Here is a 22,754-nt window from a genome sequence, read left to right as displayed (position 1 = left end):
TATTCCTGAATGAGCAGCAACACACTGAGAGTGCATGAAGAGGTCCAAAGACTGATGACAGCAACAGTAGTTGCTTTTATGAAACTCCCAATCAATAATGTTAAAGCGTCAAGCCGCCTTCTCTGACACTCAGCCATTGTAGATAAGAGGTGGAAGAAACATGACCCAGAACACACGGTCAATGCATAGCTCTAGCTACGCTGTAAGCAAGAACACACAGATTAAATTTCCATTTGTGGATCAAAGAATGAATTTTATTTACATTACTAGTAGACTGCTATAGTTACTGAGATAGATTATTTTGCCAATGACAGGGAAAAAAATCTAGTAAGTTTTAACAACTGTAATGTAATTGCTTAGTTATAGAAGTATAGAGTAGGAAGCAATTAATGAATTTTGGAAATAAAAAATATGTATATACATCACCCTGATGCCTAAGCCAAAATATATCTTAAAACAAATTTTCTTGATTTCTATTACTCATAAAAATAAAGGAAATATATTGCAAGTATTTTTCTTTATAGACGATTTCAGTTAGAAAACAACAGTTTAATGAAAAGAATACAGTGGTTCCTGTGAGTGTGCTGCTGCAGGCAAGGGAGGTACTCAAAACTCAACACATTGCCAAACAACTGCACTCGCACCTCGGGACGCTTCTTGTAAGCTGGAGCTACATTTTTTTTTTTTTTTTTAACACATCTCAATTTTATCATGAATTTTTATCTTATGTTCCAGACAATACCAGGTCAGTGAGCTGTGAGAGTTGTAGTTAAGAGCCCCTCCTTTTGGCTTGCAGAATGTAGCCTTTGGACTTGATGATTCCCCTGCTCTTCACAATGACAGAGTACCTCAGCAGCCACAGTGGCACCCACTCCTGGGCTTCAATGTCAGGGATGCTTTCTTGAAGAGCTTCCTGGAAACTTGCCGCAGAGAGTAGTTCTAAAACAACAACCCCAAAAGGTTAGGTTTGAAGACAGAAGCTCCTTACTATGTACGTAAGCATTTAAACACAGCAAAAGTGAATCCAGCGCCAAGGATTAGTGGCTGGTAGAGCGCCTGCCTAATGTGCACTTGGCTTTGTCTACTCCATCCAATAAACAGCTCTGATGGCACAGCAGTGGCTCAGCACTTGGGAAAGGTGGCAGGAGGTTCAGAAGGAAAGTCACTCGTGGCTACATAGTGACCTCCAGGCCAGCATGCCTGCAGGAGAGCCTATTTCAAAAAACACAACAGAACTGAATGCATGTGTATCCTAGCCTATTTTAATTCATAACTTCTGGTTAGGAGACTGGAATTTGCACAACTGTGAAATATATAAGAAAGTAATAAGAATATAAATCATTCCTAACACTATTTATAATACATATATATATACACACACACACACACACACACACACACATATATATATATATATATGAAAGAGATTCACAAATATTATACTTAATTACATGAAAAAATATTAGTACATGCAAAAAGGTATAACTACAGGAAGATTGAAAGCCACACCATTTATCCCCCATTAGTTATTAGGTATATATCATAATGTACTCCTCATCACTAGCAAAAGGATATCTACTTTTTTTTTTTTATTACTTTGAACTTTTCCTTTGGCCACAGCATAATACCTAAGTATATTCATCAGAGCATTATGTACATTGCTTTCTTTAAAACAAAACAAAACAAAACCAAAACCCAAAAATGTGCCATCTAAAAAATGGTTGCATTCATTTTCGTGTTCTTGCATAGGAGCCTGCCAACTGGTTTCCAACTCCACCATTGCAGAGACTAAAATAAAGATGTGGATGTTTTAAAATAGCACTAATATTTCTAATTAACAGCACCGTACCTTTATCACAGCACACACTTTAAACTAATGTCAACATTTGTTGTCTTTTTCTTAAAATGTGTGTGTATAACATTGGGGCTCCACCCCAGGCCATGTGCATGCTACACAATCATCCTGTCACCGGCCTGCACCTCCAGCCCACTAAACAGGTTGTCTCCCAAAAGCTCAGGATCCAAGCCTAGAGATGAAAATATCAGTCTTACCTTTTGGGTCATTATGAGTCAGTAGCTGTATATCAAATTGTTTAGCAAATGCAGTCAAATCTGGTGGCATCACACAGCAGGAGGCAAGATTAACTTGATTACTATTGGGTTTTACCTAAAAGTGGAAATAAAGTGAACTGTATTAAATTATGTCACTCAGAAAAATAGAAAGCCACAAACCAAACAAACAAAAAAGGCTGGGCAGTGGTGCACTTGGGAGTCAGGGGCAGGAGGAATTCGAGGCCAGCCTGCTCTACAGAGTGAGTTCCACAACAGCCAGGGCTACACAGAGAAACCCTGTCTCAAAAAACCAAAATAAAATAAAATAAAATAAAGAAAGAAAGCAGAAAACATCAGGCTAATATTCACGGTTACTAGGAAACAGAACTAGTTTGCAAGTTCCTCAACAGAACGGGTAAAGAGAAACTAATAAACACGATGGAGTCTGAGTTCCATAAAGGAAATGAAACTATGATATTGGCAGGAAAATAAACAGACTGAGAAATTATTATATGGACTGGAAAAAGCTGGACTCAAAAAGGCAAGACTGCATGTTTCTCTCAGATGTGTGTATGTGTCTAGGTCATAAAGCTAGAAAGGAGAGGAAGACATCTTGAGGGGTGAAAAGGAAATGGGATACAATGAGGAGAAAGAGGCCCAAGAGAGAGTGGAGAGAGATCAATTAGAAGTTGGCATAGTGACATATATATGAAAATGCTATATTGAAACCTACTGCTTTGCATGTGTAGTTAGACAATTATCTTTGTGCCACTGCACCTATGTGTGTCTACTGGTGCATGTGGAAGCCAGAGGCTGGTATCGGGTACCCTCCTGAATTACTTTCTACCATATTTTGTGACAGGGTCTGTACTGGATAGCTTTGTGTCAACTTGACACAGCTGGAGTTATCACAGAGAAAGGAGCTTCAGTTGGGGAAATGCCTCCATGAGATCCAGCTGTAAGGCATTTTCTCAATTAGTGATCAAGGGGGGAGGTTCCCTTGTGGGTGGTGCCATCTCTGGGCTGGTAGTCTTGGGTTCTATAAGAGAGTGGACTGAGCAAGCCAGGGGAAGCAAGCCAGTAAAGAACATCCCTCCATGGCTTCTGCATCAGCTCCTGCTCCCTGACCCGCTTGAGTTCCAGTCCTGCATCCTTTGGTGATCAACAGCAGTATGGAAATGTAAGCCACATAAACCCTTTCCTCCCCAACTTGCTTCTTGGTCATGACGTTTGTGCAGGAATAGAAACCCTGACTAAGACAGGGTCTCTTCACTGATTCTGGCACACACTAATGTAGCTGGACTGGCTGGCCATCCATCAATCCCTGGAGACTCTTCCTGTCATGCGCTGGTATCACAGGCAGGAGCTGCCTGGCTAGGTATTTGCATGTGTGCTTTCTGGGTGCTAGGAACTGAACTCGGGTCCTCACGCTAATACAAGCACCTTACTGAGCCATTTTCCTAAACCCCACTTTTTTTTTTTTTTAATTTAAAAAAAGAGAGCAATAAATTTAGAATATAAAACTACATTTGACAATTCATTTATAAAATACTTTTGCATGATCACCTGTATTAATATATGCCTTCTTAATCCATGTTAGTGATAACAAGGAAAGACGCTCTAGGATGAGAACAAAGCCAATAGAAGATTCCACATACTGTTAAGATTCAAAATGAAGCCTACTGGAACCACTGGCAGCACAGCACACCTGCCTCGGAAGCCGCTACTCGAAGGGTGATGATGGGTTTAGCAACAGGGAATATATCTTCAAGGCAGACACTGACTGTCAACGTATAAACTGTGGCTACTAATCAGGCATTTAAGGAGGCTTCCGTAGCAGCCTGGCTAACTGTTCTATACTTCCTGGGTCACTACATCTCCATCTCTAGCTGCTTTTCTGCCACATATGACTACCATGTGTGTGAGAGAAATGACAGTGTTTTCTAGGGTCTTCCTGCTTGTCATCAATTATGAAAGGTCTGAGGAAGCAACTGAAAATGAAATAAAAGGAATAAAGATGAAATATAGGAAGTAAAGGTTGGCGTGCTAGTAACCTCCCTCATAATGTTGTAGGTTCTTAGAGCAAGAGTCAGGGGACAATGCTTTTATGATACCGTCCCCATATCAGGTCCTATAAACTAAGTCTAATCATCTTTATGTAATAGAAAAATATAGTATCTGTATATATTACATATATTTCCTTAAGAAATTAGAGCCCTAGCAGGGTGTGGTGGCGCACGCCTTTAATCCCAGCACTCGGGAGGCAGAGCCAGGCGGATTTCTGAGTTCGAGGCCAGCCTGGTCTACAGAGTGAGTTCCAGGACAGCCAGGGCTACACAGAGAAACCCTGTCTCGAAAAAAACAAAAACAAAAACAAAAAAAAAAAAGAAATTAGAGCCCTAATACACAAAGTGTAATATTTTCATCACATGTAAGCATGGCCCACTGAACAAATTAATTTACTAGCTCTGAAAACTTAGCATTTAGTGTTTTCTTCATTCATTTTAACTGGATGATCACTCAGCTCAATTAAGCATATTAAACACAAAACACTAAGCTCCTAATGCCTTCGATAAAGCCTGCCACCCCACAGTGAACACGCACTAGATGCACAGTGCCCCCCAGCTGTCAGAAGTGTCAGGGTCCGGACGTGCTTTACCTGTGCCCACTGATACAGCTGCTCCAACTGTGTCTTGTCTAGATCAGAGGTGCCTATAGCAACAATTTTCTTGCTCTGAACTAAGTTCTCTAATTCCTCCCAGTAAGGCTGTAAATGCTCCAAGGAAAGATTAACTCCATCTTCAATCGGAGGCGAAGCCATGATCACAGAGTCCAGCTGTGCAACTCCAAGGACGGAGCATGCTGAAGGAAAGGAAGGCACAGAAAGGTTAAGTGAATGTTACATACTAAAAACAATCATTACTGAATTGTCTGTTACTAGCCACTCCTGGCAATAGATTCCTGCATAATCTGTCATTTAGGACACGTCTGCAGTACCCATTCACTCACTTCTCTGCAACAGACAAGGGGATTTCTGACCTGCCCTCTTCCTTTATTTTTAGCTAACCAGCTGCTGAAAATGATTCCGAAGTATTTGTATTATGCTGTCTCTGATTATAGTATTTCATCTATAGTGTAATATTTAAAGGGAAAATAATGATCAAAGATATATATAGTAAGATAGATATATAAGTACTTATTCTATTCAAGTCTTAAAAAAATTAGTCTAGAATTTTAAACAGTAAACTTGAAATCAGCTTATTTATCTAAATTTGTTATGACTAAATTCATTTAAGATAGTTAAAACTCCATTATTGTAAAAAAAATAAATTTCTGCTTACCCATGTCAACTGCACTTCTAGTTGATGATGAAGAATTCGATCCTACAATGAACAGTTTTGCTAAAAAACAAAAAGATTGATTACGGCGTGTATCCACACCTCACTGTGCAGGATTACCATGATAGGAATTGGTTTTCCTTTTCTATTTTTGTAATTGGACAGGTCCACTTTAAGCCAGACACATACACTTTAATTTTAAATTTTAAATTCCATGCTAGTTGTCAACATGTCTGTTTCTCAAGAATAAAATAAATCCATGTATTACAGGGCAGGGTAGATAAACAGGACCTGAAATTACTTTTAATGTCTATTTTTATAGGCTAAGCATATTGGAGCATGTTTTTTAAAAGACTTATTTATTTATTTTATGTATGTGAGCAAACTGTCATACTGCTGTCTTCAGACACACCATAAAAAGATCCCATTACAGATCCCATTACAGGTCATGAGCCACCATGTGGTTGCTGGGAACTGAACTCAGGACCTCTGGAAGAGCCATCTCTCCAGCCCCATAATGGAGCATTTTTCATGCCTTCTACAATAAGCCAAATGTAAGAAGGCCTCAAAGTGTATAATGAGAAGAAGCTGAAGAAACAAAAAGCATTAAAAAAGGTTTTAAAGCTGTAGCTGGATTATCTTCTATGTACAGGTGTGCAGGCCTGCCTGAGCGCAGAGCACAGGTGTCCTCAGGTGTCAGGAAGACTGGAGCTGCTGGCCCGAGTGCTGGGAGTCCAACTCCAGTCCTGTGCAAGGAATCAGGGCCATTCACTGCTGAGCCATCTCTCCAGCCCCATTTTATCTTTGTATGTAGAACATTTTGTATGTGTTTCCATACAGTAGTTATCTTAGAGTTTTCTTAGTAATCATGTGCTTATTACACAAATGAGGAAGATCAATAAAAACAGAAAGACCAAGAAGACAGCAAGCCGCCCCATGGCGCAACACCTGTATCAGTGTTGCGAATCAGACCCCTATGTCTGGACACAAATACAACCCCGGGTGACAGAGCACTTGCCTTACATGTGTGAAGGCGTGGGTTTGATGCCCTTCCCATTGCCACAAATAAAATCCTCTCACTACTCATCCCTGGTCCCTAAATTTTGCCATCTGAACTGGCCTTCTCTCCCTCTCTGAAAGATGGGGCACTCTGAGATTGAAAGAGAAAATCTTCTTAGGGTTGAGAACTTTATTCCTACTAAAACTCTCTAATGTGCAGGGACGGAGGACAACTTGGAGGAGGCCCAGGACAATGATGAGTTACCATCAACTACACACAAATGTTGGCTTTCCTTCCTTTCCTACACAAGCATCGATATGAAGTTAACAGAAGAATCAGGGTTTGGCCCAGACACTATTGCATATGCCAGCAAGATTTTGCTGAAGGGACCCTGATATAGCAGCCTCTTGTGAGGCTATGCCAGTGCCTGACAAACACAGAAGTTGATGCTCACAGTCAGCTATTGGATGGAACACAGGGCCCCCAATGGAGGAGCTAGAGAAAGTACCCAAGGAGCTGAAGGGGGCTGCAACCCTGTAGGTGGAACAACAATATGAACTAACCAGTACCCCCTGAGTTTGTGTCTCTAGCTGCATATGTAGCAGAAGATGGCTTATTCGGCCATCATTGGGAAGAGAGGCCCCTTGGTTTTGCAAACTTTATATGACCCAGTACAGGGGGATGCCAGGGCCAAGATGTGGGAGTGTGTGGGTAGGGGAGCAGGGGCGGGGGGAAGGTATAGGGAACTTTCGGGATAGCATTTGAAATGTAAATAAAGAAAATATCTAATAAAGAATATGAATCACTCTTTAAAAAAAAAAAAAAAAAAAGAAGAATCAGGGTTTGGAGTCAGGCATACCTTCACAGCCTGCTGTCCATCGCTCCCTGGCTGAGAGGAAGCATTCTCTTCCTTCCTTTCTACCTGGTGGGGTCTCATTACGTTGCCAGGCCAGAAGAAACTTCTTCTGAGCTCCCATCTCAGCCTCTCAAGCTGCTGAAACTACTGCTGTGTGCCACTACACCCAGGTCTGCGCTAACTTGCACATTATTTAACATCCTGGTGTGGCGGGGAGAACAGTCCTTCTTGGTACATATGTTTTGATAACTATATGAAGAAATATAGTCATAAGGGACCACTCAGTGCTTCGCACAAAGCACGACTCAACAGATGGTATTAGGGTTAGAATGAACACGTCCATCTCAATAAATAATAGCTATCCATCATTACTTTGTGGTAAGTAATAGCTATGTGCCTCTTTTCTTATTTCATCCATATTATAAAGAAGCCTGTGAAATAATTGTATCTCACTGTACAGATAAGCAAATTGAGGCCCAGAGAGGTTGAATACTTGCTAATCCTAGATATTTCAGTCGATAATCTATACATGCAGGAACCTAAATCTAGGCAAGCTCTAAATTTTAATGACTCTGCTATGCTATGTAAGCCAAGAGCAGAAACTGTTAACTTTCAATGCTGCTTCTGAAATGTAGCAGTCACTGACCTATGCTGATGTATATAATATTAATATGCATTGTCTGTCTTCCCACATGGCTTGTTGCCCAGACCACCTCTGTACTTTCAGGAACCCCAGCCACCACATACCAGTACCCCAGGAAAGGAGGATTTGGGTTTGCTATGCACAGACTGTTCCCTTTAGCCTCTCCGTTTCCACTTTCATCACTCTGTTGCTGAGTACACACAGATCACACAAAAGCAGTAAGTCCAAGGTTCATGCTGACTGCACGGCACTCAGCGGCAATCAGCGCTGATGTCCTGTAACTCCCCCTTAAGACTTGACATTACAGCTGGGCGTGGTGGCACATGCCTTTAATCCCAGCACTCGGGAGGCGGAGGCAGGCGGATTTCTGAGTTCAAGGCCAGCCTGGTCTACAGAGTGAGTTCCAGGACAGCCAGGGCTACACAGAGAAACCCTGTCTCGAAAAACGAAAAAAAAAAAAAAAAAAAAAAAGACTTGACATTACATTACGGAAGAGTAAGTTTCTAAACCAGTGACTGAGTCATTCACTGTCAGAAAGAAGGATTTACCCCCACCCTCACCCCCATTCACTGCAGAGGATCCACCGTAAAGGGTGGGGCTGGGCTGGAGAGATGGCTCAATGGTTAAGTTCACTGACCTTCCAAAGGTCCTGAGTTCAATTCCCAGCAACCACATAGTGGCTCATGACCATCTGTAATGGAATCTGATGCCCTCTTCTGGTGTGTCTGAAGACAGCTACAGTGTACTCATATACATAAAGTAAATTCTCTTTAAAAAAAAAAAAATGAGCAGGCTCACCTGAAACTTTCATTTCTTCTCTTTCATCGGGATTTATCTTCTCCACTGCATGGGACATAGTGCATTCCAAAACATCTGGAAACTCCTGCAGGAAACACAACATACAATGAACATAAAATCAGCACTATTGATTGTACTGTCCTAAGCACTTCAGAAGCAAAGAACTCATGGGACAACAAGATTCTTTGTGAGGTCTAATAGACAAGTGTAGTACAGATAAAAAGGTTAAGTATGTATGTGTATGTTTCTATTCTCTGGAGTAAAAAGGTCTCATTTGACCAGTTATTCAGAAGTATTAATGGCCAAAAATACAAATAATAAAGAAGTAGAAGAGCATAGAGCTATGTGAGGGTCAGAATTGCTGGCAAAGACATAGGTTTACTTTAAAATTAATCAATGAAAATTACCTGTCTTAAATAAAGATATGCTAAATTCTTTTAAAAACTTTCTATATTAATTACCAACTGTCTTAATTACTGTTCTATAGCTCAGAGACCATGACCAAGGCAAATGTTTTCTTACAGGAGAAAACATTTAGTTTTGGGCTTGCTTACAGTTCTGGAGGGGTAATCCATGATTCTCATGGCAGGAAGCAGACAGGCCTGGCCCTGGAGCAGTCATGAGAGCTTTACATCCTGACCCACAGGCAGCAGGCAGGGAGAAACAGACTGCAGCAGAGCCATGGCGTTTGTTTTGTTTTGTAATGTCCACACCCACACATATGTGTATTAAAGGATAAGAAATAAATTCAACAAAAATTTAAGGGCCTTCTATCTCAGTGAAATTCTTAGGAGTCCACTGGTGCAGGGTAGGCAGAGAGATACTCTTTCTAAGGTGAAGGATAAGTTATTGTACCAGGTCCTCCCATCACCAAGAAAGAAGCTCAACGTTCAGTAGGCCTAGGTGGATTCTGGGGACAGCACATTACTCATTCTGGGTGTGTGACTTAGGCCCATATACTAAGTGACAAGAAGAGCTGCTAGCTTTGTCCAGGGTCTGGAACAGGAGAAGGCTCTTCAACAGGTCCAGGCTGCTGTGCAGGCCGCTTTACCACTTGGATCGTATGATCTGCAGACCCAATGATCAGCGGTAGACAGGGATGTTACTTGGGGGCTTTGGCAGGCCCCTATAGGTTGAACAACAGAGGAGATCCTTAGGATTTTGGAGCAAGGCTCTACCATCATCTGCAGACAACTATTCTCCCTTAGAGAAACAGCTCTTAGCTTGCTTTGGACCTCAGTAACTGAATGTTTTACAATGGGCCACCAAGTCACCATGTGACCTGAGTTGCCCATCATGAACTTAGTATTATCTGACACTCCAAACCATGAAGTAGGACATACACAGTAGCAATCCATTATCAGATGTGAGTGGTATAATCACGATTGGACCAGAGTGGCTCCTGATGGCACAAGCAAGTTACATGAAGAAGTTGCCCAAATGTCTGTGATTTCTACTTCTGTTGCAATGCCTTCTGCTTCCAATCATGGACCTTCAGTCTCATAGGGTGAGCCCTATGCTAAACTGACAGAAAGAGACACTAGACGTGGGCTTATGAAACCTCAAGCCCACTCTCCAGTGACATACCTCATCCAACAAGCCCACATCTCCTAATCCTTCCCAGTAAACAGTGAGCCGGGGGGGGGGGGGCATTCTCATTCAAACCACCACAGCAATTTAAACAAACAAAACATCTTATCTTTTTCTGCTCTTTCTAAGTCATCAAGTTTTGACCTATTAAGTAACATAGCTGTTTTTTCTCAATATATTCTTTTTAAGAGCATTGTAGGTTCCAGCAACACTGAGCAGGAAGAACAGTGAGTTCTCATTCACCTCTGCTCCCCACTATCAACATCCCCATCAGAGCGCTTCCCTCTCCAGATTGACTTCTTTAGTTTAGCGATATGCATTTCAGGTTCCTTCAAGTCTTTTCTGGCTTGATAGATCATTGATTTTCAGGACTCAGTAACATCTCATTGCCTAGATGCACCACAGTGTTTGTGTACATTTGTCTACTGAAAAACATCTAAGTTACTTCAAACTGTTGTCAATTATTAATAAATCTGGCACAAACATCCATGTAGAGCATTTATGTATCTATAAATACTCAGGTCCTTTGGGCAGATATCAATGCATTAGACTTCTGGACTGTATAACAATAGTATATTCAGTTTTGTAATTGCAAATATTTTAATTTAGAATATTTATTTTCTCCAATATCATTTTTAAAAAGGCAGGGGGCCATCCCAATGAATGATCTATTAGAATAATGGTAAAAGATAACCAGTATCTAGCAGTCAGAAACATACTACCTAACATTTAACAAAGCAACAATGCCTTTCTTAAGGTTTCTGCACACATTACAATACCTACCACAATTCAGTACAGGGTATTGACAAAGTCAGGTACAGAGAGAAGAGATAGCTATGTCACATAAACAGACAACCTATTTCCATACAGCAGCTATATGGTTTGAATGAGAATGCCCCCCCCCTCACTGTTTACTGGGAAGGATTAGGAGATGTGGGTTTGTTGGATGAGGTATGTCACTGGAGAGTGGGCTTGAGGTTTCATAAGCCCATGTTCAGTGTCTCTTTCTGTCAGTTTATCATAGGGCTCACCCTATGAGACTGAAGGTCCATGATTGGGAGCAGGAGGCATTGTAACAGAAGTAGAAACCAGACATTTGGGCAACTTCTATATGCCCAAAGAAACCAGTATTTCCAGCTGCACTGGCTGGTTTTGTGTCAACTTAACACAAATTAGTTATCAGAAAAGAAGGAGCCTCAGCTGAGCAAACGCCTCCATGAGATCCAACTGTAAATTATTCAATTAGTGATCAGTAAAGGAGGGACCACTGTGGATGGTACCACCCCCCAGCTGGTGGTCCTGGGTTCTATAAGCAGGCTGAGCAAGCTATAGGAAGCAAGCCAGTAAGCAGCACCCCTCCAATGCATCTGCATCAGCTCCCGCTTCCAGGTTCCAGCTCTGCTTGTGTTCCTGTCCTGCCTTCCTTTGGTGATGAACAATGTGGAAGTGTAAGCCGAATAAACCTTTTCTCCTCAACCTACATTTTGGTCAAGGTGTTTTATCACAGCAATAGAAGACCTAACTAAGACACCAACCAGCACATATTCTTTGTTTGAAACAGGATCCTACTATGTAGCCAAGACTACTCTAGAACTTTTGTTACAGCCCAGGCTGGCTTCAAACTCAATCCTCTTGCTTGGAGCTTCCTAAGGGCTGGGATTTCAGACATGTACCATGATGCCTGGCTGCTCTTCCATACTTTTAAAGTAGTATATTACTAAAGACAAGCAGCTGCAGATAGTTATTGTGTCTGTTAACGTTTTCGAAAATAGCCCTGTACTGACATTTAATGAAGTATAGCTCCTTACTGTTTCATGAAGAACTGACATTTAAAGAATTGTTCCTAACTGTATTATTGGGGTGATATTCTAACAACCAAGGCTGATAATCATTTTTATACTAGACCAAACAGTAACTGTAATAAAACACTGATGGGCGAGGAAACTGTAGTGGGCACTAAGCAGGAGAAAACTAGATAAAGCATGACCTAGAGACCAGATCAGATATTCTGCTTTATGCTCAACCGTACTAGGCCTGACCGTCTTGTCAGCAAGAGAGCCACAGAGCTTTATGGCCAACTGTCAGCTGGGCCTTACTCAGTAAACTGGGAATTAAGTTCACATCTGCTTAGACCTGCAGGATCTCTGCATTCACACTCCACTTACCCTGACCAAATCAGGGCTGATTTGGGAACTCCATTCATTCAAGGTCTTTTGGATACAGTCTCGAAGCTGGAAAAAGAAGAATTTTCGAAGTTGATCAACAGCTCTTCACACATAGTACTTCAGTAAAGATGCATTAAAGAGTGGAGGAGGGGAAGCCAGGCATGGTGGCCCACGCCTGTAATCCCAGCACTTGGGAGGCAGAGGCAGGAGGATTTCTGAGTTTGAGGCCAGCCTGGTCTACAGAGTGAGTTCCAGGACAGCCAGGGCTATACAGAGAAACCCTGTCTTGAAAACAAAACAAAACAAAACCAAAAAAAGTGGAGGAGGGGAAAGAGATAGTAATAGAAAATACCATACAAGCCCATGTTTATTAAGATTTTTTTGTTTCCTACACTATAAATTCAAACCTTCTTTTATTCGTAATTCCTGTTTTTTGTTTTTGAGACAGAGTCTCTCTACATACATAGCCCTGGCTGTCCTGGAATTCACTGTGTAGAGCAGGCTAGCTTCAAACTCAGAAATATCTACCTGCTTCTCCCTCCTGAATGCTACAGTAATGCATGCATCACCATACCTGACCCTTAACTCATTCTTGGCTGAAAGTAGTAGTCTAATTGTTTTGAAGGTGATTTTGTACCAGTGAAACTTGAAGACATTAAAGTATTCATAATTTATTATCATATACAATTATATACAATATATTATATACAATTATTTCAAAAGCATTATTATAAAAAGACCTGGGCCAGGCTGTAGTGGCTCTAGATATAATTCCAACATCCAGGAGGTAGAAGCAGGAGTACCACAAGTTCTGAACTAAATCACTGAGAACTTAGCTGTAAGCATGGAGAGTCTGAACAGAGTTCACAGAAATCACTTTGTCACTGTACTGCAAGTAATGGGCTGCAGAGAAGGCTTAGCAGTTGAGAGCAGTTGTAGCTCTTGAAAGGCCCCAGGTTCATTTCCCAGCACCTAACCTACATCAGGCAGCTCACAACTAGCAGCATCTCCGTACCAGGGCACCCAATACGTGTTTCTGGCCTGGGCAACTGCATGCATGTGGTGCACATAAGACAAGAAGCAACACATACATGTTACACATAAATAAAAATAAAAATTTAAAAAGCAGCAAAGATAAGTATGGCCAGGGGACTTCTACATAGACTCACCTGTGTTATAGTAATAAAAACTCAAACCTAGGACTGGAGAGATGACTCAGTGGCTAAGAGCTCTGGCTATTCTTCAGAGGACGGAGGCTCAATTCCCAGGACCCACAAGCAGCTCACAACTGTCTGTTAAGTCCAGTCTCAGATGATCCAATGCCCTCTTCTGGCCTCCGGGGGTACCAGGCATGCAAGTGGTGCCCTGACATATATGCAGGTAAAACATACATATACATTTAAAAAAAAAATCAATCTTGGTTCAGCTCAGTTAACGGAGCAATTTCTCAGCATTCCTGAGGCCAGCCTTTGGTCAGTCCCTAGCATTGAACTCAGAAGTCAACCTCCCGCCCAGAGATCTGCCAAACACTCTCAAGAACAGCCAGAACGTTCCTTTTAACATTCCAAGTAACTGCTATATAATTCTACATTCTGAAAACCACCAGCATGGATCTACTTGCAACACTGACAATCTGGAAGTTATTTCTAACACATAGGGTACACTTCTTCATTTTTTTAAAATTTATTTATTATTATACATAAGTACATTGTGTAGCTGTCGTCAGACCCACCAGAAGAAGGCATCAGATCACGTTACAGGTGGTTGTGAGCCATCATGTGGTTGCTGGGATTTGAACTCAGGACCTTTGTAAGGGCAGTCAGTGCTCTTACCTGCTGAGCCATCTCACCAGCCCCCTAGGGTACACTTCTTATCTTCAGTGTTTTTTTATAAAATATTTTTATTCTAACATCATTGCATGTAATAAAATACACATTTGTAGTTATCTCAATGTCAGCAATAACAGTCTCATATAAGATGCATATTTACTTAATGAAGACCTAGATATACATAACAAAAAAATTATAAAATGCTATTTATCACTATACACCACACATGCTAGGGCCTATTGTTCTATTAGGGAAAATACACCATTTCAGTATTCACTAAACTTTTTTAAAGCTTTTATTAGATGTATTCATTTGACTTTGTGTTTTGCCCCCATGCATGTATGTACACATGTATGTGCTTGCTGTCCTCAGAGATCAGAATAAGACTGGATTCCTTTAACTGGAGTTACGGATGGTTGTGAACAACCAACTGGGTACTGGAACTCAAACCCCAGTCCTCTGCAAGAGCAGCACATGCTCTTAACTGCCGAGCCATCTCTCCAGCTCCTCACTCTATTAAAAAACAGAAAAATAACAACCAAACCATTACATTCCTTTACTGTGGGAGTAGTCCGAGGGCAGCTTTAAGACTCAGACCTCCCCTCCCACAGGTCTGAGGAGCCAAGCGCAGGCAGGCCAGTGCCTGCTTAAGCCGTCTTGGTAGCCTGGCCCTAAATTTTTGATCACTAATTCACCAACTCTGGCACAACCAGTGATTGACAACCAATCTCTGCTTTAAAGACAACCAAGGGCACAGTGGTTCACATTCTGTGAGCAATCAGTAACAAAGAAACTAAAAGTCGGGCTGCAAAGGCACTTTCTTACAGCAGTGACTCACTAGCTCACTATGATAATGAGTTTTTGAACTCATTATCACTATGACTGCTTATGATATGATAAAGACTGAAACAGCTTGTATCTTACTACTTCTCAGTACAGTTACAAGGGGCAAGAGGGTACCCACTCAGTTAACAGAGCCACTATGTCAAGTTCTGCAGTCTGCGATTGTACTTTATGTGCCATTTACAACAACTCACCTGGATTCAAGTCACAAGATCTGCACTGCTACAAAAAGCATAATTAAATTAAACTGAAGTCAGATAAAAATTACAAGTCAATGTATTCTTTTGTTGCTTATTCTTTTTTTAAGTTTTAGAGTTCTTTGTTTTGTTTTTAGCTGACAAAGTATTGAGTATCATTATTGTGTTTTTCAAAACAGAATCTGTCTCTGGTGTTCCTCTTCTTGTTCCCAATCCCTCCCCCTCCCCCTTCAGCTCCTCTGTGGTGTTTCTGACACACAGGACCTTTGTCCTCCTCCATCAGCTCCTCTTGTCCCCATCATGGCCATCCTCATAGCTCCTTCCTTACCCAGTGCATGCTTGTGAGTAAGTCTGTTCCCTTACAAACTAGCAAATACTGAAGCAGCAGGACTGAGTAGAGAGAGCTTAGCGAGTGGTACTTCCGCTCAAGCCTTGGAAACAGTCTAAGGTGTCTCCCTGGTAAGATGACTGGTTTACACATTAGGGCTCTTCTGATGAATTCCAAAATCCAGGATGTAAGTTTATCTTCAAAGCAGTAGCACCTTTCCTGAAACCATTTCTTTAATCAATCTTAGATTCTTAACAAATTACAGAAAATTTCAAAGTTAATTTCTTAAGAAATTCAGGACTGGAGAGATGGCTCAGTGGTTAAGAGCAATGACTACTCTTCTGAAGGTCCTGAGTTCAAATTCCCAACCACAAGGTGGCTCATAACCATCTGTAATGAGATATGATGCCCTCTTCTGGTATGTCTGAAGACAGCTACAGTGTATTTACATATAATAAATAAATAAATCTTAAAAAAAAAAAAGAAATTCACTAGCTTTACCATAGAAATAGTGATTTTTAATCTTATAAATTAGATATTATCTATAGTGCCTTATATATTTTATTTCCTGTTGTCTCTACTCTTATGATACCCATACAATATCACTAAAGATAAATACCACCACAACTTAGCCAGTCATTAGATCTGGAATTACATAACAACTTAAAAAAAAAAAAAAAAACCTATCATATGCAAGGCAGTGGTGGCACACACCTTTAATCCCAGCACTCGGGAAGCAGAGGCAGGCAGATTTCTGAGGCCAGCCTGATCTGCAATGTTAGTTCCAGGACAGTCAGGACTACACCAGGGTTTGTTTGAAACCCTGCCTCAAACAACAAAATGATCACAGAAATTGTCAAACACCCACCATATACGTCCTTTGAGGGTGGAGGAGTTGTTGAGTCTGATCCAGCCCCAGGCTGTCACCCAGTTTTACTTCTCAAGTACATCGATTACAGGGGAGCACCAGCAAGCCCAGTGCTCCTGTTCAACTTCTGACACTGCAACACTACAATGCTGCCACTTACAAAAGCCAGGGTGCAGAATCACACAACGGAGTTACAAATAAGTGTTTCGAGTCCATATACAGTTGTGTTTTGGGCCACGTATGTTTAGGGAGCTGGAGGATGGTTGGTTGGTTGAGAGCACTGGTTGTTCTTCTAGAAGACCAGGGCCAGGGTTCGATTCCCAGTGCCCACATGGCCTCCATGGGCACCAGGCATACATGTATGTACAGGCTAAGCACCCATACACATAAAATAAAAAGAAAACAAGTAACTGAACTCTACCAACATGTGAATCTGTTTTAGTTAGGGTGTGGTTTTTGGTTTTTCCTCTTTTTCATGAATTTTCCTAGGAAGTCAGTTGCATCAAGAAGATTAGCCACCAACAAGGAATGCAAACTCTGCACTTTTTATGAGGAATACATAGCCACAGAAGTTTCTGCTGCCAATGACCTGAATAAGGGGTGGAAGAATACTGTGGTCTCAATCAGTGGTGGGAATGGCAAGAGTCTTTTCATGAAGCATGTTGTCTTGTCCCACAGCAGTGTGTACCTGCAAGGGGCCATCTTACTGTAGACCTAGACCAAGAGCTGGAGTGAGAAAATGCAAGTCTCTTAGGAGGAGGAGAAGGAGGAAGAAGAAGAAGAGGAGGGGGAGGGGGAGGAAGAAGAGGAGGAAAAGGAAGATGAGGATAATGATGATGATGATGATGATGATGATGATGATGATGATAATGGTATTCCTGGACTGCCAGATAATATTGTGCTTCAGCAGTTGGGACCCAAAAAAGCCAGTAGAATCCTCAAACTTTTTAGTCTCTCTAAAGAGGATGATGTCCACCAGTATGTTTTCATAAAGTGCTTAAACAAAGAAGATGAGAAGCACCTGTCTTAGTCAGGGTTTCTATTCCCGTACAAACATCATGACCAAGAAGCAAGTTGGGGAGGAAAGAGTTTATTCAGCTCACATTTCCATACTGCTGTTGATCACCAAAGGATACAGGACTGGAACTCAAGCATGTCAGAAAGCAGGAGCTGATGCAGAAGCCATTGGAGGGATGTTCTTTACTGGCTTACTTCCCCTGGCTTGCTCAACTTGCTCTCTTATAGAACCCAAGACTACCAGCCCAGAGATGGCACCACCCACAAGGGGCCTTTCCCCCTTGATCACTAATTGAGAAAGTGTCTTACAGCTGGATCTCGTGGAGGCATTTCCTCAACCCTCAGAGATCAGTGCCTTGTTCAACTCCCATCAGAGTGGCTGCTTCCAATAGTGGACAGGATTAGCCTTGAGACTAAAGGGGCAATGTTCAGAGTGGTAGACTTCGGAGCACATGGCTCTAAATGGAATGTTTTTGTCAACCCCCTCCTCAGACCACATGGATCCATGCAGAATAGGAGGTGGGAAGATTGTGGGAGCCAGAGGAGACACAATTGGACTGAAGCACATATGAATTCAGAGACTGTGGCAGTGGAGCAGGGCCTGCACAGGTTCAAGACAGGTTCCTAGCACTGAGAAAGGAAAGAAGTCTAGGTGTGCCAGCCCTAACCTTAAAGTTAATTTGCAATTAACACCAACTGGGAAGGGGGTAAAAAAATCAATGTTCTCCAGTGGAGTGTCACTGGGTACATCACACACACTCCAGGGCAACACAAACACACTCCAGGGCTTTTCTCTATAAGTTTTTGTTTTGCTTTGTCTAGCTATGTTTTGTCTTACTGGCCTTCTGCTTTTTCATTTTGAGGTTTTTGGGGTTTTGGGTTTTTTGTTTTGTTTTGTTTTTGAGACAGGGTTTCTCTGTGTAGCCCTGGCTGTCCTGGAACTCACTTTGTAGACCAGGCTGGCCTCGAACTCAGAAATCCTCCTGCCTCTGCCTCCTGGGGTTTTGGTTTTGGTATTTTTTTTTTGTAAAGAAAGAAAACATAAAATTCAATGGGAAGGGTCTGGGAGGAATCACAGAAGGGGAAATATGATCAAAACACTTAAATTTATAAATACACAAATATATAAAATATACAATACATACATAAAATACAAAATACATAAATGTATAAAAAAATAAATAAAAGTAAATTTTAGGGGCTAGAAAGATGGCTCAGTGGTTAAGAAGACTGACTGCTTTCTTGGAGGTCCCCAGTTCAATTCCCACCACCCATACAACAGTCTATAACTCCAGTATCTAACACTCACAGACATGCATGCAGACCAAACACCAATGCACATAAAATAAAAGGAAATAAAAAAATAAATAAATTTTAAAAATCAAAAAAGAATCTATAAGAAAAAAAATGATCAGGTCTTGAAAAAAAAAAAAGTGGTTATTTTTGTTTTGTTTTCCAGTTTCCTTAATCTCTTCAAGTGAAGTGGAATTGTTTTAAATAGCACATCCCACTTTGATCTCTGGTTGTGAGAAAATTCTTTCTGCAGGCCAAGGATATGGCTCAGGGGATGAAGCGCGCTTGTCAGACAAGCCTGAGGATCTGAACTCAGATCCCAGCACCCAGAGAAAAGCCAGGCACAGTGGTAGGAGCCATTAGGTAGTGCTGGGCCTGAGGGAACAGACACAGGCTAGTCTAGCCAATCCCTGAGCTCTGGGTTCAGTGAGGCACCCTGTCTGAAAAACAAGACAGAGTGTAACAGAGGAGAATATCAGACACAGAAGAGAAGTGTCTATGTGCAAACAGAACTATGTGGTGTCCTTACAGTGCACAACGTGTCTTGGGACTCTCCTTACTGTTTCCTGCTTTAATTTTCATCCTACTCTTAAAAAGTCAACTGTATTTTTATTTTATGATCTGGGACTTGCTCTGTAGACCAGGCTGACCTCAAACTCAGAGACCCTCCTGCCTCTGCCTCCAGAGTACTGGGATCAAAGGCCTGGCCACCATACCCAGCTTAAAAAGTCAATTTTTACAAAGTGCAACAGATAGAAAAAAACATCTCCCACATAGTATGCAAGGGTTAGCAATATTCTTTCAATGCGACCTGTTTCTAATATGTTGATACACACACAGAAATAGAAGCATATGAACTGAGTGAAAAAAACCGCATTATTTTCAGTCAAAAAACATTGACTGCTTCTCTGATGATGATGGTTGAAAGATGCACTGAAATACTCAAAGAATAAAAACATTAAAAACAAACAAACGTTGAAAGCTACTGCAGTGTGTTGTGGCGAGATAAGGTGCAAAGGCTACACTGAACCCAGTGCGGGAGAAACTGTGGCTCTATACCAAGATGCAGAGACACCTTTGAGAGAAATAGGCAAAGTGGGCAGTTCAAACACAGCATACCAACTTAGCTGGAACCTGAACACTGCTTAGGGGAGGGAGTTGGGCTCCCAAATCTGACCAGTGCAGGCTCTCAACTTACAACTAGGATTCCAGGTGTTCTCGTTGAGCCTGCCTCATTGAAAGAGCAGAAGCTGGTCTCTGACCACTGATTCTAACTTACAATATGACCTAACTAAGGAAATGTATCCTTTAACCAGGATTTGTTTACCTTTCTGATGATCCAGTTGATAAAAAGCTTGTGTGCAGAGTATTTTCATACCCCGTCTTTTCTTTACCACAACTACTTGATGAGAGGATATGACTCAAGCTTAAAGTTATAGCCTGGAAAACAGTCTCAAAGTCAGATAACTCCTAGGTGTAACTGTTTCTTTTTTAAAATGTTTCCACTTATTTATTCTTTGAGACAGGACCTCACATGGTAGGCCAGGCTGGCCTCCAATTCTACATTCTATTGCCTTAGCCCACTGAGGCTGGGTACTAGGAGGGCACCACCATACCCAGCTTATTACTCCCCACACATAATAATTGCACATCTGTCTTGTTTTGTTGTTTTAAGTAGTAAACATATTCCATATTACCAATATGCCTCTGAAATTAGTCCATGGAGAACCACTGGCTCAGGAATTGGCCATTAACACAAATATAACACATTTTAATTCTAGATTACTTCCAACTACGGATTAGGTTTTTTGGGGGGAGCATGGGGGTTGGGGGTTGACACAGGGTAGCCCTAGCTGTCCTGGAGTTCAATAAATAGACCAGGCTGGCCTCGAACTCAGAGATCCTACTGCCATTGCCTCCCCAGGGGCCGGGATTAAAGGCGTGTACCACCATGACCCTCTTTAATGGTTAGTTTTGAAGCAAATAAAATGTTAACATCCAGTAAGTATTTGTCCCAAATCCAAATTCAGCACAGTAGAGAAAGCAATGTCAACAACATCAAAGTTAAGCGTATTGTTAGTCCATCTGCCAAACACTAAACTAATATTCCTTTACCTTGGCTAAGGGAGAGGGAAGGGCTGCACTGGCTCTGTCCAACCAGGCAGGGGACCCGGTGAACCTCAGAGCCGTGCGATCAACTCCGACCGACCGGCGGGGGCGGCCCTCGCCCCTCGCCCCGCAGTTGCACCTGCCAAGCCGGGATGGTCCCCAGCTCACTTCGGTACCTCTGGGGCGAGTCGAGCCCCGGAGAGCCCTTCTCGTCCCCTCCGCGAGGAGACCCTCGGCCCCCACCGTGCTCACCTCCTCGCTGTGCGTGGACGGGCACTTTTTCCGCAGGCGGCCCCAGTTGAGCAGGTTCCCGGTCTGCAGGTGCAGGGTGCTGGCCCGCGCCAGGAGCGCCCCGGCCGCGCGGCTGTCGGTGCCCATGGCAGCTGCCGCCGGAGGGGACCGGGTAGCGCCGGAGCCGCGGAGAGAGGACGGGCGAGCGGGCGGGCGGGCAGACGGCTGCCTCGCAAGGGTACGGCGGTGCCCCAGGCCCCAGAGGCGAGCGCGAGGCTGCGGACTCCGCGCGGTCACAGCCCGGTGTGCGCTCGGGCCCGAGGAGGCCGGGTGGCGCCGGAGAGGCGGTCCGGGAGGGAGGGAAGGAAGGGAAGGAGGCGCCGGCGCGGACGGTCGCTGCGGCTTCTGCGGTCACCACTCGAGCCGCCGCCGCCGAGACGAGGGAGCTTGTTTCCTGGAAGACAATGACTAAGCAGAAACCTCGCCCGAGAAAGTGCTTCGTAACCGTTACCCGTCCCGCGGCGGGCCAGGGGCGGGGCGCAGGCCCGCGGGTGACTGGCCCTCGGCCTGCGGCGGGCGTGGCGCCGGGCGGCGGGGCGCGGGCGGCGCCGCGGGGGGGCAGAGCAGCGCGCGGACGGGCGCCCCCTGCCGGCCGGAGCGCGGCGCGCGGCCTACGCCGCCGGCGCCTCGTGAGAGTTGACGCAGCTCCCGGGAGCGCCGCTCAGCCAATGGCCGCCCGCGCGGCGGCCCTGGACACGCCCTTTTCGAGAGGGACCGCCGGAGGTCCATCCTCCGAGACCCGGAAAGCTTGTCTGCTTCTACGTCTCTGGAGCGGATGCGAAGGCGCGAGTGTCCCAGTGCCCGCGTCCCGCTCTTTTTATTTATTTTTTATTTTTGCTTTGCTTTGCCCAAGAGCCTTCCCCCAAAACTGATCATTTTTCTTCCAGCGAGTTGATTTACCTATTTGCTGGTGCTGTATGAAATCAGAGAGTACAACTTTAATTTTCCCCTTTCAGAAGCCTAATCCTTCGAGAGAAAGGCGTAAGCCCATGAAACATTAAACAATAAAAATACCACGGGGCAGTTAGTTTCCCGGTAAGTTAAGCATATGGAACAGAGGGTAACAGAGAACGTTTTATGATTCACACTTTTACAAGCTGTTTGTGATTCTTCACCGTTCCCACTGGGGATGGCTGGGTATAATAGCAAACTGACCGTTTATTAAAGTTTTACACAGGAAACTTAAACTTTTGTTGAAACGAGTCAGGTATGTTAGAGCCAGATGAGATTTTCATTATAAGGGGGCAAAATCTTTTTCAAAAGAAACATGAATCTAAGTTGGTAAATTAGTAAGAATTAGGAAAGGCTGGAAGATCGTTCCAGAAAAAGTGAGGCTGATGTTGGGTACATCTTTGTGCACATCAAATGAGCAAGAGTCCGCGGGGAAGAGTGTTCCCTGAAGCAGCCCCTCACATGGCCTTACTAAGTACAAACAACTGATTCTTATGCTGATTTTTTTTGTGGTCATTGTTAGACTTTTGATTATATTCTCTTAAGTCCACGTAAATATTTGGTTAAAACTTAGTGGTCATAGTTC

General features: G+C 42.9%; 1 protein-coding gene across 1 annotated transcript; it reads right to left on the bottom strand.

Moving 5' to 3' along the window:
- Positions 1-235: 235 nt before the first annotated feature.
- Gclm (glutamate-cysteine ligase modifier subunit) lies at positions 236-21,726 on the bottom strand. Its single transcript, XM_021196282.1, has 7 exons — positions 21,179-21,726; positions 12,443-12,508; positions 8,688-8,772; positions 5,394-5,453; positions 4,712-4,914; positions 2,053-2,167; positions 236-939 (listed from the first exon to the last, which is right to left on the bottom strand). The coding sequence occupies exons 1-7, from the start codon at positions 21,302-21,304 to the stop codon at positions 770-772; spliced, it is 825 nt and encodes a 274-aa protein (XP_021051941.1). The 5' UTR covers positions 21,305-21,726; the 3' UTR covers positions 236-769.
- Positions 21,727-22,754: the final 1,028 nt, after the last annotated feature.

This window comes from Mus pahari, chromosome 4 (assembly GCF_900095145.1).
Source record: "Mus pahari chromosome 4, PAHARI_EIJ_v1.1, whole genome shotgun sequence".
NCBI lineage: Eukaryota > Metazoa > Chordata > Mammalia > Rodentia > Muridae > Mus > Mus pahari.
Note: the sequence above shows the minus strand (reverse complement) of the source record. Positions and strands in the feature narration are given on the sequence as shown.